Here is a 14,135-nt window from a genome sequence, read left to right as displayed (position 1 = left end):
CAGCACATTCAGATAGTGAATGAATGATCAGATAATCTTAAAGTGTCATCCTATGATCTGGATTATGATTTGTCATTTATCTTCCCTTGGGTACTTAGTATCACTCTAAGTTTAGCTATTTTCTGTTCCATGGAGAAATAACTTGGAGATACTGTGCTGCATTTTTGTGCTGGTGAATTTTTTTTTTAAAGAATAGCAATTCCAGCCACTCAGTGCATGCTGGTAGGAACGTGTTTATTTGTAAAGTAATTAGAAGTCAACGTGGGTTGAAAATAATATGTAAATTTAAGAGGTTGGCATTCTGGTTTGCTTTTGCCTGCTGATCAATGGAGTGGTTGTGTTGTCTAAAATGTGTGTAGGCAAGGATTTCTCAATTTTCTCTTTATAGGTGAATAAATGTTGATTCAACTTTTCTCCTTTTGAAAGGTTCTTACCTTGTATAAATATGCCTCAACAGTATTAGGGATAGATTTTTTAAAATGGAAGTCTTACTAAAGGTATTAGGTGTACTTGGTTATTTACATTTATATTAGTTGCTGCAAACCCTCCAAAGAAAACAGATGTTGATTTTTTAAAAGAAAAGGGGCCTTAAGATGACCTTTTCCTTCTTTGATGTGTTAACGATCTGCACTGAAAGCAGAGCTATCAGAAGAATCATAGCTTTTTCTGAATTTCCTTTGAAATGACTTGAAACAGCTTTGAGATAGTAAGAGATTCATGTGATGAAAACACCCCCATTGGGTTCTGTAGTAGTCGCCAGGCCATGTGTTTCCTTTTCAAAGAATAATGGAAAACCCCAAAGAGTGCAAACAGCCAGGTATCTTCTTTGACTACAGGATACCCTATGCCGTCTATTGGCCTCATCATAGCCAAAGCCAAGGATGAGGACTAGATGATCACAACTGCATTTCAGTTTTCTAGCAGATGCCACCCACTCCACCCGCAGCTGTCTTTTAAATTCTGAGATATTCTATTCCCCACCATGTTGTCTGAACATCTGTGACACCTCCCATTTTTCTTCTAGGCTCCCAGAAGGATGCCTTTGTGAACAAGTCCTAATAAGTCTTTCTTAATCTCGAGAGAAGTTTGTTAGTCGGAATTTTGTAAAGAAACAGAGCCGGGAGAGATCTTTTCTTTTCTTTTCTTTATTTTATTTTATTTTTTTTTTAATGCGGAGTTGCTTCTTAGGATGAAAGAAGCTATGAAGTTTGTCATCTACGATCCCTAAGCTGAAGTAGCAGGATGGCTGGTGGCATAATCCCAGTCAGTTAGAAGCCCTGAGAACCAGTGGTTCAGTTCCAGTCCAATGGTAGGAGAAGAGATGCCAGTGGGATGGGACAGGCAGGACGTGAAAAAGAGTGAGTTTGTTACAGGAAGATCAGCATAGCTAATCAGCCCCTCTCTGTAACCACACTGAGGGCCCACATAAAAGGAAGGCAGGTAAGATACTAAAGTAGTGAAAGTGCTGGGAACATTTTTTTTCCTACTTCTCCACCCTCCCACATCCCTCCCCTGGCACTGGGGCTTGAAATCAGGGCCTGGGCACAGACCCATAGCTTCCCCCCCCCTCCCCGCCTCAAGGCTTGTACTGTACCACTTAAATGACAGCTCCGCTTCTGGCTTTTTCTGGTTACTTTGAATATCATGGACTTTGCTGCCCTAGATAGCTTCTAATCAAGATTCTCAGATCTCAAGTAGTTAGGATTGCAGCCTCTGGAGGAATATTCTTTCCATAGACTTAAAGGGAGTCATCTCTAGTGTGAAAATGACAATGAATTTTGCTGAAGCACCAGCAAAATTAACCTGCTCTCTGGAACAGCCTATGGGACAGAATCATATAATAAGGCTGAGAGAGGTTTACTGAATCCATTTGATGTCCAGATCATGGTTTACTGACCTGGATAGGTAAGTTATGGACCTCCTGTTTTAGAACTATGTGTTTACCTTTCTTAGGCTAGAATGAAACCTATCTTCTACCTTTGATTGGATTAAGTCCTGAAAAAAGCTCATCTTGCAAAATTCTATGACCTAGTGAACAACAGCTAGTTGAAAAACAAATTATGGTATTTTCTCTTGGAGATCTTATAACCTCATCCTGTTTAGGTGTTTCCTGTTGTCCCATCCCTCATGGTTAGCTACCTCCTGTCAAGTTTTCTCCTGCCCCTTCCATTCAGGACTCAATGTATTGAATGGTACCCACTGACTTTGGAGGGGACCACTGTTCTCTCAAGAAATATCCTCAAAACACAGTTAGAAACCATCTTAATCTGAGTATTTGTTGATACAGTCAAGTTGGCACCCAGAATTTACCATCACAGAGGCCAAATTAGAATTTCATATAAATTTGAATACAAGGTTGTACACGAAAACAGGGACTACTGGATGTTAGTTCAATTTGCATAACTGTAAATAATTTCAGATAATTTGCATATTTCTTACATTCTCAATCACTAAAACTCTTTTTAGTTAAATATGTGGAATTGCTGCATTCTGCATGTGTATTTTATTACACGAGCTAAAATAAATTAATCCCTTACGCACACATACATACACAGAGTAACATCGTCTGAGCCAGTGTTTTCAAAGTGATGGCTTGTGTGGTTATTTACAGGCATATTGCATCTTTTATTTTGATTAGATAGTAATAATCCAGTAATCACTGGATTATCCTACTAATCACTGATGTTTTTCCTGAGAGAGAGAGAATAACTCCTTTAATAATTGGGCATGTGTTGTGGGAATACAGAAAAAAGCTTCAGAAGTAATAGTCTAAGCTTTTTTGCTTCATATTTATATTTTATTGAGATAAAATTCATGTAATATATTCACATTACATAAAATTACTATGTCACAATATGAAACACAGTGACTTCATTCATTTGCAATGTATGCAGTCACCATCACCTGTCTTCTTCCAAAACATTGTGTATATGTGTATATATGTGTGTATATACCAGTACTAGGGCTTGAATTTGGGGCCCTTCACTCTCATTTAGTTTTTACATTCACAACTGGTGTCCTACCACTTGAGCCACAGCTCCACTTCCAAATTTGTTTCTCATTAATGTGGAGATAAGAGTTTCACAGATTTGTCTGCCTGGACTGACTTCCAACTGTGATTCTCAGATCTTCGTCTCCTGAACAGCTAGAATGATTGGTGTGAGCCACAGTATTCTGTCTTCCAAAGCATTTTTATCATACATAAAGGAAATTTTGAACCCAGTAAACCATCTCTTCCTACATTGGGAATCACCACTGTTTCCTAGCCTGTGGACTTTCCTATTGTGGACATTTCATATACATGGATCCCTGTGAAATGGAGCCTTTAAAACCTGATTTCTTTCATTTAATATAGTGCTTTTAAAGTTCATCCATGTTCAGGGCTTATAGGAACACAAGGCAGGAACTTCTGAATTCTTTTTATACTGCTGCATGGTATTCCTTTTAGTTTCATGGTACTTCATTGTGAAGTTCTATAATGTGATTTCTACTCATCAGTAGATGTAATTTTTTCCTTTTGGCTATTGTGAATGCTTACTTTCTCCTTGAAGCTTTTTGGCAAGTTCTGAACCTAGCGGTGGCACTTAGTCTCCCAGTCACTATCACAGTGCTTGCCAAATCATGAGGTTTCCATTTATAATTCCATACCAAGAAGAAATAGAGGCTTTCAGGCTGGAGGTGTGGCTCATGTGATAGAGCACCAGCCAAGCAAGCTACGTAATCCAGAGGCCCTGAGTTCAAACCCATGTTAGGGGTTTGACCCTAGAGAGGTCAGGAAACAAGATTTTTTTAAAAAAATTTAAATCTTGACCTTGCCATTTACTATGTAGATATACTATATATCTAGATAGCGACTTGCTCCTTTATATGTTTTTTCCTCTCTATTAATTGAATGTATAAGAGTATCTACTGCAAGAATAATTGTGAGGATGAAATGAATTAACCTATGTTAGCAGCTCTATGTGGACCTGTCCTGTTGTAAGCATTCTGTGATGATGAGCATGTTATGATGACTTGTTATTATCTTGTTATTCATCTTCTACTTAGTATTTTTATTGATGCTTCTTTAAAGAATGATAGAGTCTGAAGTAAGCTCACACCTTTGGGAGATTACAAAAAGTTCAGGAGTATCTGCCTTGGGTTCTTTCAAGCACTGGACGATAATCACTTAGCCGTCTTTCTTGTCAGCCTTGTCCTGACTTCAGGATTTAACTATGGATGCTTTTTCTAGCTTTCTCTACACCTTCAAACATGAGATGCCTGAAATTGTTTTTTTGCTTGGGAACTGTCCTCTGTCTTTATGTTAAAACTGTGCTCTTTAAAAAAAAATTTTTTTTAAAGAAAAAGAGAAAAAAAAAAAAACTGTCTCTTGCCCTTAAGAGGATGCTTTAATTGTAGTCCCTTGGGCTTTGCTCTGTGCTGGTTAGGATGTGTGTTGTATATTCATTCTCTGGATATATGCAGGAAATCTGTTCTCCTTTATAAAACAGATGCTGTCTGGGTGCCTACTGGGTATTAAGAGTGGCACACACCTTTAAGGAGTAAGGGAGGGGGAAGCAACTGGGTTTCTTGGCTTGATTTTTAGCTTGAGCAGACTGGATTTCTAAAGGACATAGCAGCAGACTTTTATTTCCGCACTCACCTGAAGTTTTCTTTAACAGAAATCATTTAAATGTGCATAATTAAGGGGCAAAATGTCAAGCAGTCAGTTTAATTTGCTGATACATATGTGGAGTTAATGTTTCGAAACAGTCCTGGGATTCCACATTATGGATTAGCAGGGCAAGGTAATGTTTTGTTGACGTTTGTTAATGCTGTTGATTGCTTGTTTGGCTTACGTTCTGTGTCGCAGGTGGATTTCGCCTTCACAGTGTGGCAGAGCTTCCCAGAGAGGATTGTTGGGTACCCAGCACGCAGCCATTTCTGGGATAACTCGAAGGAGCGTTGGGGGTACACATCCAAGTGGACGAACGATTATTCCATGGTGTTAACAGGAGCTGCTATTTACCACAAGTGAGCAGTTTTTCATCTCTCTTCTGGATTTGATAGTTCTTTCTCCTACTGCATGGCAATTGCACAAGCAGGAACTTAGGCCAACTCTTATTGACAATCTTAACAAAGTTATCTGTGTCCTTAGTGAAGTTTTATTGATGTGGCCAAAGTTGGTTTTGGGGCGTGTGTGTGTGTGTGTGTGTGTGTGTGTGTGTGTGTGTGTGTGTGCCAGTCCAAGATCTGGATCTTGAACACTGGGCCTGGATACTGTCCCTGAGCTTTTTTCTTTTCATTTCTTTTCTTTTAAATCTCAGTTGAGCTACAGCTCCCTTCTGTGATTTTTTTTGTCTTTGATTTTGTTTTGTGATTAATTGGAGATAAGAGACTCATGGACTTTCCTGCCAGGCTGATTTTGAAATGTGATCCTTAGATCTCAGCCTCCTGAGTAGGAAGAGCTATGGGAGAAAGCAGAACACATGGTAGAATAAAGTAAAAGACAGGAGTGGTGGAGACGGGACAGGTTAGAATGTGACCAGAGGCTCCTCACTGAGGCTGTGTTGTGGAAATAGTGACTGAGAACAATAGAAAACTAGCCAAAAGTGTTCTGGCAGGAGGAACAGCTAGGATGTGCAGAGGCAAAATGTTGGGAGAACCATCAAGATGGACTATTGACTATGTCACTATAGAATGGGTAAGAGATGGACCAAGAAAGAAGTCTAGAAATACAGATTCTGGAGAAATTGACCTTTTCCCCTAAGTGCCCTGGGAACCAGTGCATTGATTTGAATAGAATTCATCAAGACTGTGTTTGAGACATCAACTCAGAATGCCATGTTGAGAATTCTGTATAAGGGGGCAGAGAAAAAGCAAAGAGACCTAGTAGGAGGTGATTGATATTATCTAGGCAAAAGATGATAGAGCCTGGAACCAGGAAGTAGACAATGGTGATGAAAAGTGACCAGATGGTGAGCATATTTTGAAGATGCTTCAGCATGATGTCCTAACAGATTAGATGTAGGGTTTGAGGACTCCCAAGCTTTTTGATGAGAGGACTGAAAAGATGGATGCCATCAACAGAAATGGGAAATGCTACAGATGGCTTGAGCATTACAGAAAATGGAGTTCAGTCTTCAGCATGTAAAGACGTCGAAAAGGATATGTCACAAAATTTCATGGATGGAGATATATGTTGAGCACTTGCAGATATCTAAGCTTTAAAGCCAGTTGACTAGAGTAGGGTTGCCCAGGTAGTGAGACTAATGACCACTAATATTACTCTCAGTCTTTTGTCTTTATGAGGCAAACACACTGATCATACCTCAGCCTTAGGATCTTGCCTTTGGGCTGATTAAAACACTGATTCCCCTTCTCATTCAAATGATCTGTAAGTAACTTCCCTTGGGGTCTATATATTCAATTTCTCTTTCTAGTATTACTAAATGCATCGTGCAGAGTTTGTGCATTCAAAGAAGGGTTGTATGTGTAAAGTCTACTTGCCCTTCTGTAATGATGGCCTCCTGTGAAACTCTCTTTGGTTTTATAGATATTATCACTACCTGTACTCCCATTACCTGCCAGCAAGCCTAAAAAACATGGTGGACCAACTGGCCAATTGTGAGGACATTCTCATGAATTTCTTGGTGTCTGCTGTGACAAAATTGCCTCCAATCAAAGTAACCCAGAAGAAGCAGTATAAGGAGACAATGATGGGACAGGTAAGAGTAAGAGAATGCTCTTCCCTTTCTTCACTCACTGAACTGGTGGTCTGACCAAGGTGATAAGGATGTGTGTTCCTTCAGATGCTTTATCTAGAAATATAATGGGAAGATAAAGAAATATAATACATACGGTAGGTCTGTATGTGCTGGACATTTTGGATAATTAGAAAGACAAAAGTTATCTTTGTATCAAGAATGGAAAGCTTTTTTTTCATATATTTTTATTGTAATTAATAGAAGGGTTACATGATATTTGCCAGATAGATGGTGCATTAATTCCCATACATTGATACCCTTTCACATGTCTAGGTCCCCATTTCCCTCCCCCCTACCCCCACCCTCATCTTGTTTTCCCCCTTCCCTATCCAATTTCAAATAACCAAATACAAATATATCCGATATATCAGGTAACAAAGTGAGATACTGTAACAATATGAGATAACCAAGGGACAGCAAAAGAGATGAGAGATAACATAGTACCTTAAGAACAACAATCATTCATTATATGGCTTATGTTTCTATATCCTAGAGATCCTTTCATTTAGCATCTTACTATATGGCCTTTTGTATCAAGGTTTTGCTCTATTGCAAATCTCTGCTAGGAGAGCCCAAGATTTCTACTGATTATGACAAATGAGGGAAACCATTGGGATCACTACTACACTGTTGGTGGGAGTGCAAACTCATTCAACCACTATGGAAAGGAGTATGGCAGTTCCTCAAAAGACTAAACATAGAGCTCCCCTATGACCCAGCAATTCCACTACTTGGCATTTACCCAATCATCCAGAAACAAAGACATACTAAATCCACCAGCACAACAATGTTCATTGCAGCACCATTTACCTAGCAAAGATATGGAACCAACCTAGATGTCCCTCAGTTGATGAGTGGATCAACAAGATGTGGTATTTGTACACAATGGAATTCTATGCTGCTGTCAGAAAGAATGACATCACCCCATTTGTAAGGAAATGGAAAGACTTAGAAAAGATCATATTAAGTGAAGTAAGCCAGACTCAAAGGAACTTAGGCTCAATGGTTTCCCTCATTTGTCATAATCAGTGGAAACCTTGGGCTCAATGGAAAGCTTTTATCTAACCTATAAACTAGTATAAGAAAGATGGGCTTGCCAGATGCTGGTGGCTCACACCTGTAATCCTAGCTACTCAGGAGGCTAAGATCAGATGAGGATCAGTTCAAAGCCAGCCCAGACATGAAAGTCCATGAGACTCTTACCTCCAGTGAATCACCAGAAAACTGGAAGGAGCGCTGTGGCTTCACATGGTAGAGTAGTAGCCTTGAGCTGAAGAGCTCAGGGAAAGAACCCAGGCCCAGAGTTCAAGCCCCATAACAAAAAAAAAAAAAGAAAGAAAGAAAGGAAAAAAAAGAAACAGGCTCATTAAAGACCACATTGCATAAATAATAACTATGCATTCCTCAAAATTCTGTAGGCTGGGGATTCCCAAATCAAGGCACCAGCAGATTTAGTGTCCAGTGAGCACTAGCTTTCGGATACATAGTTGTTATGGCATCCATGTTAGGTATATGCTGATCATCCTAGAGAACTTGACCTTCTTAATCTCTTTTCCTCCCACCGCTTGTTGATAATACATCACTTCAGACAGGAAACTTCGAAGTATCAATTTAGAAGTTCCTACACAAATATTCCATGTTCGATGTAAAGATCTACAGGGAATTGTTGGTAGTTTATTGTCAGCCCTGGATTCAGATGAGTAGCCCTCATAGTTAGTTACCAGGTGTCACAGTACTGATTTTCAGTTCTGGAACCCTCATTTATAAGCTGTGAGACTATCACTTACCTTCTGACATTTGGTTTTGTGGCATTTTGCCTACATTTGCCTAATTCCTGATCATTTACTTATTAAACATTAGTGTGACTAGTGAAATAAATGAATGGCCTGCTCTAAGCTTCCACTTTCAGTACCTAAGAAGACTTCTTTCCTAGTGTTTGGTGGCTGATTTAGAATAATGTTTAAAATCCAGAGTCAAAAAGGATACTTTTTTGAACTGGATGTGTGTGTATATGCACATGTGTGCTCTCGAGTGCACAAACCCATGTGGGAGCATTTGCTCACACAAGAATAAGAATGAGCTGAAGCTCTTGGCAGAATTCTATTTACATACATAGGTGTACACGCGCGCACACACACGCACAGACACACACACACACACACTTTTGTCTGGATATGGAGTCTCTCCCTTTTGGGAATGAAAGAGCCAATCAGAAATGACCCACCCACATCAATTTAGGAACAAAACAAGCAGCCTGTTGGACCATTTCCTCCATCCAAAACTCCACTAGACGGTTTAATGTATTACCTTTCTTTGTTTTTTTTTTTCCAAGAACATTTTTTCCAGTATAAATGCTAAAGAGTTGGCCCGACATTCTTCTCCCTTCTAGCTTTCAGTAAATAACTAACTTCCCTAAAGTCTGTGAAGTGGGAGTTCTAAGACTCAGGAGATACTTCACCTGGTTGTTGTGAGGCCCAGATGAGCTTCATAATAATGCCAGGCTATTCTGCTTCTCAGAGATAACTTAACATTTGTATTTATGTTCGATGTTATGTTCAAGTACATTGAAACTCGTGGATATAAAGACACTGAGTGATTCTCACACTAAAGTGTATCTTTCTGTGAAAGTATGTTTATAACAGTGTGTCAAGGGGTAAACAAGTAAACACACACACATACACACGCATGCCCACACTTTTAAAAGTCGCTATTTACCTAAATAGGTTGCAGGATGTTTTTCTCTATTATTAGGTACGCCATTTTTTCCTTGTATCATAAAAACATAGTTTTTAAAAGCAGTGTTTTGTTATCCTTAAATTTTAGCAGTTAAAGTCATTGAAGCCTTTGTTTTTTGTCCATTCAATGTCAATCATGTACATAATCTAGAAAGATTTCTAGAAATATTTAGAATAGTTTACAGCATTAAAAAGGTAGGAGCTCTCCTTGTTTTACTTATCTGGAATACTCGGAAGTTCAATTGCCATTTCAAACCTAATCTTTGGGTATTTGAAGAGAAGGAAAGGCAATGATTGGGTAACGTGAGGAGCAGAGTTCTGAATTTTAGTATATAGTAGATATATGTTATATATCATTAAATCTGGACTCATCTCCAGAAAACAGCTTTGTAGATGCTATAGTCTACTAGTTTGGAATGAAAATAGGAGTTTTATTTTGTTCTACACATGTTACTTGCAGGATCTTTTTTGCCAATCCTGGGGCTTGAACTCAGGGCTGGAGTATTGCCCTTTGCCTTTCTCAAGGCTAGAGCTCTACCACTTGAGCCACAGCACCACTTCCAGCTTTCTCTATGTATGTGATACCAAGGAATAGAACCCGGGTCTTAGTGTATGCTAGGCAAGCACTCTCACCACTAGGCCAAACCCCCAGCCCTTGTGGGATCTTTAGGAAGACAGTGAAATAGGAGAAAGGAGAAAGGGACAGATAGATACTACATTGGTAGTCGTAGTATTTGGTCCCAAGGACAAAGCAAGCATTTAGTGACCAAAATAGTGGAGGTTCATGCAGTGAAGTTCATCACTCACTGGCCAGAGCATGAGTCCATGTAGAGAACAGGTATGTATTTAATAACATGAATGAACTTATACCATGTCTTGGGAGCCCCTCTTGGCAAACGTCATTGAGCCTTGCTTGTCACCACCTACATGGCAGGTGAGGCTTGGTGGACATCCGCCCAATTCTGCTGTTAGCCTGGCTCGGTTTTCTGCATCATTTCCCTTTCACGTTGCCCTCCTCTCATTCTTCCTCTCTCTCCTTTTCCTTTTCCCTAGACTTCTCGAGCTTCTCGCTGGGCTGACCCTGACCACTTTGCCCAGCGACAGAGCTGCATGAATACATTTGCCAGCTGGTTTGGCTACATGCCGCTGATCCACTCTCAGATGAGGCTCGACCCCGTGCTCTTTAAAGACCAGGTCTCTATTCTGAGGAAGAAATACCGAGACATTGAACGACTTTGAGGAATCCGGCCGAGTGAGGAAGGGGCAACGAGACAGGACGGCTGTCCAACCTCTCTCTCTTCCCAGTGCAGATCCACCATCAGTTGGAGCCAGATTGTGCCAAGCATCCAAATAAACTCTGATGAACAGAATAACAAAACAATAAATAAATAAAACACACGAAAGGCCAATGAGGACTCAACTCCTGGCTCCTGGGACTGCACAGCTCCTCTCACCTCATCTGGCGTCTGTGTCCCAAGACTAGGTTGTGTACAGTTTAATTATGGAACATTAAATAATTATTTTTGAAATGATTGCTATGCAGGTTTAAACTTTTTTAATGATCAAAACTATTAAAAACCAGAGTTCTTTCTTTAATCAAAATCGTGTTGGTTGTGACTATTTCAAAGCTGCTACTCCTCTTTCCCCAGACCTTGCTGCCCTTGGTCACGGCAGGGTTTCCTGCAGTTGCAAAAGCTCAGACTTCATGGGAAACACAACGAGTCAGTCAACCCAGGGTCAAGAAACAACTGAGCATATGTTAAGAGAAGTTCACTATTCAACCTTGCCAGTGCAAATTGTTTTCCAATTTGAATTTCCCAACTTTTATATCTAAAATGTTGATGCATGACTTCCGAGTAGGCAATTAGTTCTAACAGAACCCTTTATGTTTGAGATATAGAAATATGATACTCTTTTTTTGTTTCCAGTGGGGGAGGGTGGGAGGGAGTTAGTACCAAGAAGACATTAATGTAATTAAGAATTTGTTTGGCTTCCACAAGGAGCCCTTCAGACAACCCACCAGTATGTTAACTAGATGGAAATGGTTGCCCACAACAGAAACCCAATGCTTTCCAGGGGTATGGGCTACATTATAGATTCAACCACTGACTTATGTTTGATGAGAGTTAGAGACAGGCTTTAGTTTAGAGGCCAAAGAAACCAGGGTAGACTGGTGAGGGTTAGGGGGGAGTGAGACCGATTATTTCTAAAACAAGCTCTTTGTTGGTATAAAACTCAAGCATCAGAGGTTTCTCTGTTGAGAGAGGTAATTATGTATAAGCGCACATCACTGAACAGAGGATTGCTGTGAAATGAGAAATAACTTAACTGAGGGTATGCCTAGCCATGGGAACCTGAATACCATTTTTGGTGAAACATGGTTTTAAGCAAGGATCTGGCAAACAAAATAGAAACAAATGCAAGTACCATTTATTTTGTTTTAATTTGTAGGTATGTAAAGAAATTTAGTTGTGCTTATTGTTAAAAAAACAAAAACAAAAACATTTCTATTCCTGAGCTTATAATGATTGTGAAACTTACTTCAGTAATAAGAAAACACAAACAAACCCACAAAACCTATTTCTTAGCTCCACTATTAACATGGAGACTTCTGATACTTAAATGTTTCTACTCGAAAGAGGCAAAAGAAAACAGGGGTAGAAAGATGATTAGGTCCCATACCTCTTATGCAAAATAAACAATAGCACTTTAGTTTCTTTCCTCTCCTTAAATTATCATACATTTCAAACATTTAATGTCCAGTTTTGTTTTAGAAGGAAACTATCAGCACGGACTTACATTTCAATGATGGCTAGTAACTGGTTGAGGCCAGGGAAAACCATACATCCACTGAAATCATAACTCATCCTTTCTTTGTATATATCTAGAAAAAAAAGGGAAAGGGAATTTCCTTAATATCTTGGAGTGGGTACTATAAGCAGAAAAAAAAGTAAATACTTGTTGACATCCAGAGAGATGACTTCATTGGCTCCTTAGGAACAGAACAAGAACCAATCACATATCCGTATGTTGTCATGTGAGTGGTGCATAGACAATGAGTTTTACTTATATAAAGCTTTCCTCTATAGCCTTGTGATTCACAACCATTCTCTAAGCATACTCCGTCACCCAGCTTGGTACCATCCTTGGCCAATTCATAAATATATGACATTATCCCTTAAGTAGATGCATTATCTCTTAAATATTTTCTCAAAAGAAACTCATAGGTCCGTGGTTCTGACACATGTGACTTTCCATGAAATGCCCAGATTGTTTAACATTTAAGTCTCATTTCTTGACATAAAGGATTAGCAAGTAATCTCTATTCATCTGGCCTTTACAAATGGTATTTAAATTATTTTCAGAATTAGAGTATTATTCTTATATCTTTCTCCTTTGCAAAAAAAAAAAAAAATGATACTTCGTTCAACACCCCAGGCCAACTTGAAATTTACTTTGTCATCACAGCTTGCAAAGTGGCGTCCCTAATTGTGTCAGTCAATGGATTCAACAACTTGCCTTTCCAGCTTTACCTGTCATAAAATCACAAGGCACATAGTCTCCTCACACATGTGTTATCTGTGAGGTGGGGAAGATGGTGATTATAAATGAGAATGGGATATGACACTTCCTCTACTTGAAATCTCCAAGGCTTCATTTTATGACATTCTTTGAACAAATCTCTTTGGAATGCTAGCTACTGTCTTTCTTTTTCTCAGTGGGAATATACAGCTGGGAATTGAACAATGCTAAACAAATCAGTGAGGCCCAACAGCAAAATGTAATTTTAATTCTCTTAGGAAAGAGTTGTGTGTTGAATTGCAGCAATTTGACAAATCGTAGCCATTGTTGTCGGATGTCAGGAGTTATCTCTTAGCCAATTTTAGTGATAACCAGGGGTCTGTAAGTGGCCCAACATGTGCTAAGTTGGTAAGATGCCAAGGGCAAAGAGTAGTGCCAACTACATAATGAATTACATGCAGAAACTCCCTAGCAAACTCAACCACTTGTAATCTTCACACATTTTTTCCAGCGCCTGTTAGTACCTATGCTCTTAATAATTTTTAAAAGCTATCTGTGTATTTATTTCTATGAAAAAGTTTGTAAATATCTGCTTATACATTATAAAGTACATTACAAAGTAAACCTATCACCTTTATTGACAATAATAAAATGACTCCAAGTTGAGACTGTAGAGAAAAATCCATGCAATAATTCTAGAGTCATTATCTCACACCACACACACACACACACACACACACACACACACACACACACACACATACACACACGGCAAGGCTAGGTGGCTATTCCTGAGCATATCATGCACTTTCCACATAGGATGCTTCTGAAGAAAGGGAAATCTCATGCCTGGAATTGTATGTGAATTACAATTTCATTTCTTCTTGTAACAAATGGTGCTCAAAGGAGGATCAATCCTGGTTGCTTCCTTCAATTTCCCTTCAAGAGTGATTTTTTTAGTTTTCATTGCAGTAGGCTATGTTAGCCTTTATTTCAGTGGTTCTCAAATTCCTAGTGACTTGAAAGAATATTATGCTGGTGGCCTTTCATAAAGGTTGCTGAACTTTAATTTAATCAGGGGTGAGAAGATGATGTTAACAAATCTATGTAATGATAAAAAAAAAACAGATGA

At 39.1% G+C, this 14,135-nt stretch overlaps 1 protein-coding gene across 1 annotated transcript in view; it reads left to right on the top strand.

The window, feature by feature from the left end:
* Ext1 (exostosin glycosyltransferase 1) overlaps window positions 1-11,083 on the top strand; it is a 269,185-nt gene extending 258,102 nt beyond the window's left edge. Inside the window, exons 9-11 of the mRNA XM_090339305.1 lie at window positions 4,853-5,013; window positions 6,536-6,707; window positions 10,535-11,083. Of these exons, the coding sequence (XP_090195431.1) occupies window positions 4,853-5,013; window positions 6,536-6,707; window positions 10,535-10,720 (519 nt within the window). The 3' untranslated portion in view covers window positions 10,721-11,083. The remainder of the gene's footprint in view (window positions 1-4,852; window positions 5,014-6,535; window positions 6,708-10,534) is intronic.
* The last annotated feature ends 3,052 nt before the right edge of the window (window positions 11,084-14,135 follow it).

Source organism: Megascapheus bottae, chromosome 9 (assembly GCF_031878675.1).
Source record: "Megascapheus bottae isolate mThoBot1 chromosome 9, mThoBot2.hap1, whole genome shotgun sequence".
NCBI lineage: Eukaryota > Metazoa > Chordata > Mammalia > Rodentia > Geomyidae > Megascapheus > Megascapheus bottae.
The sequence above is the reverse complement of the archived record's forward strand: the minus strand, read 5'-3'. Positions and strand labels throughout refer to the sequence as shown.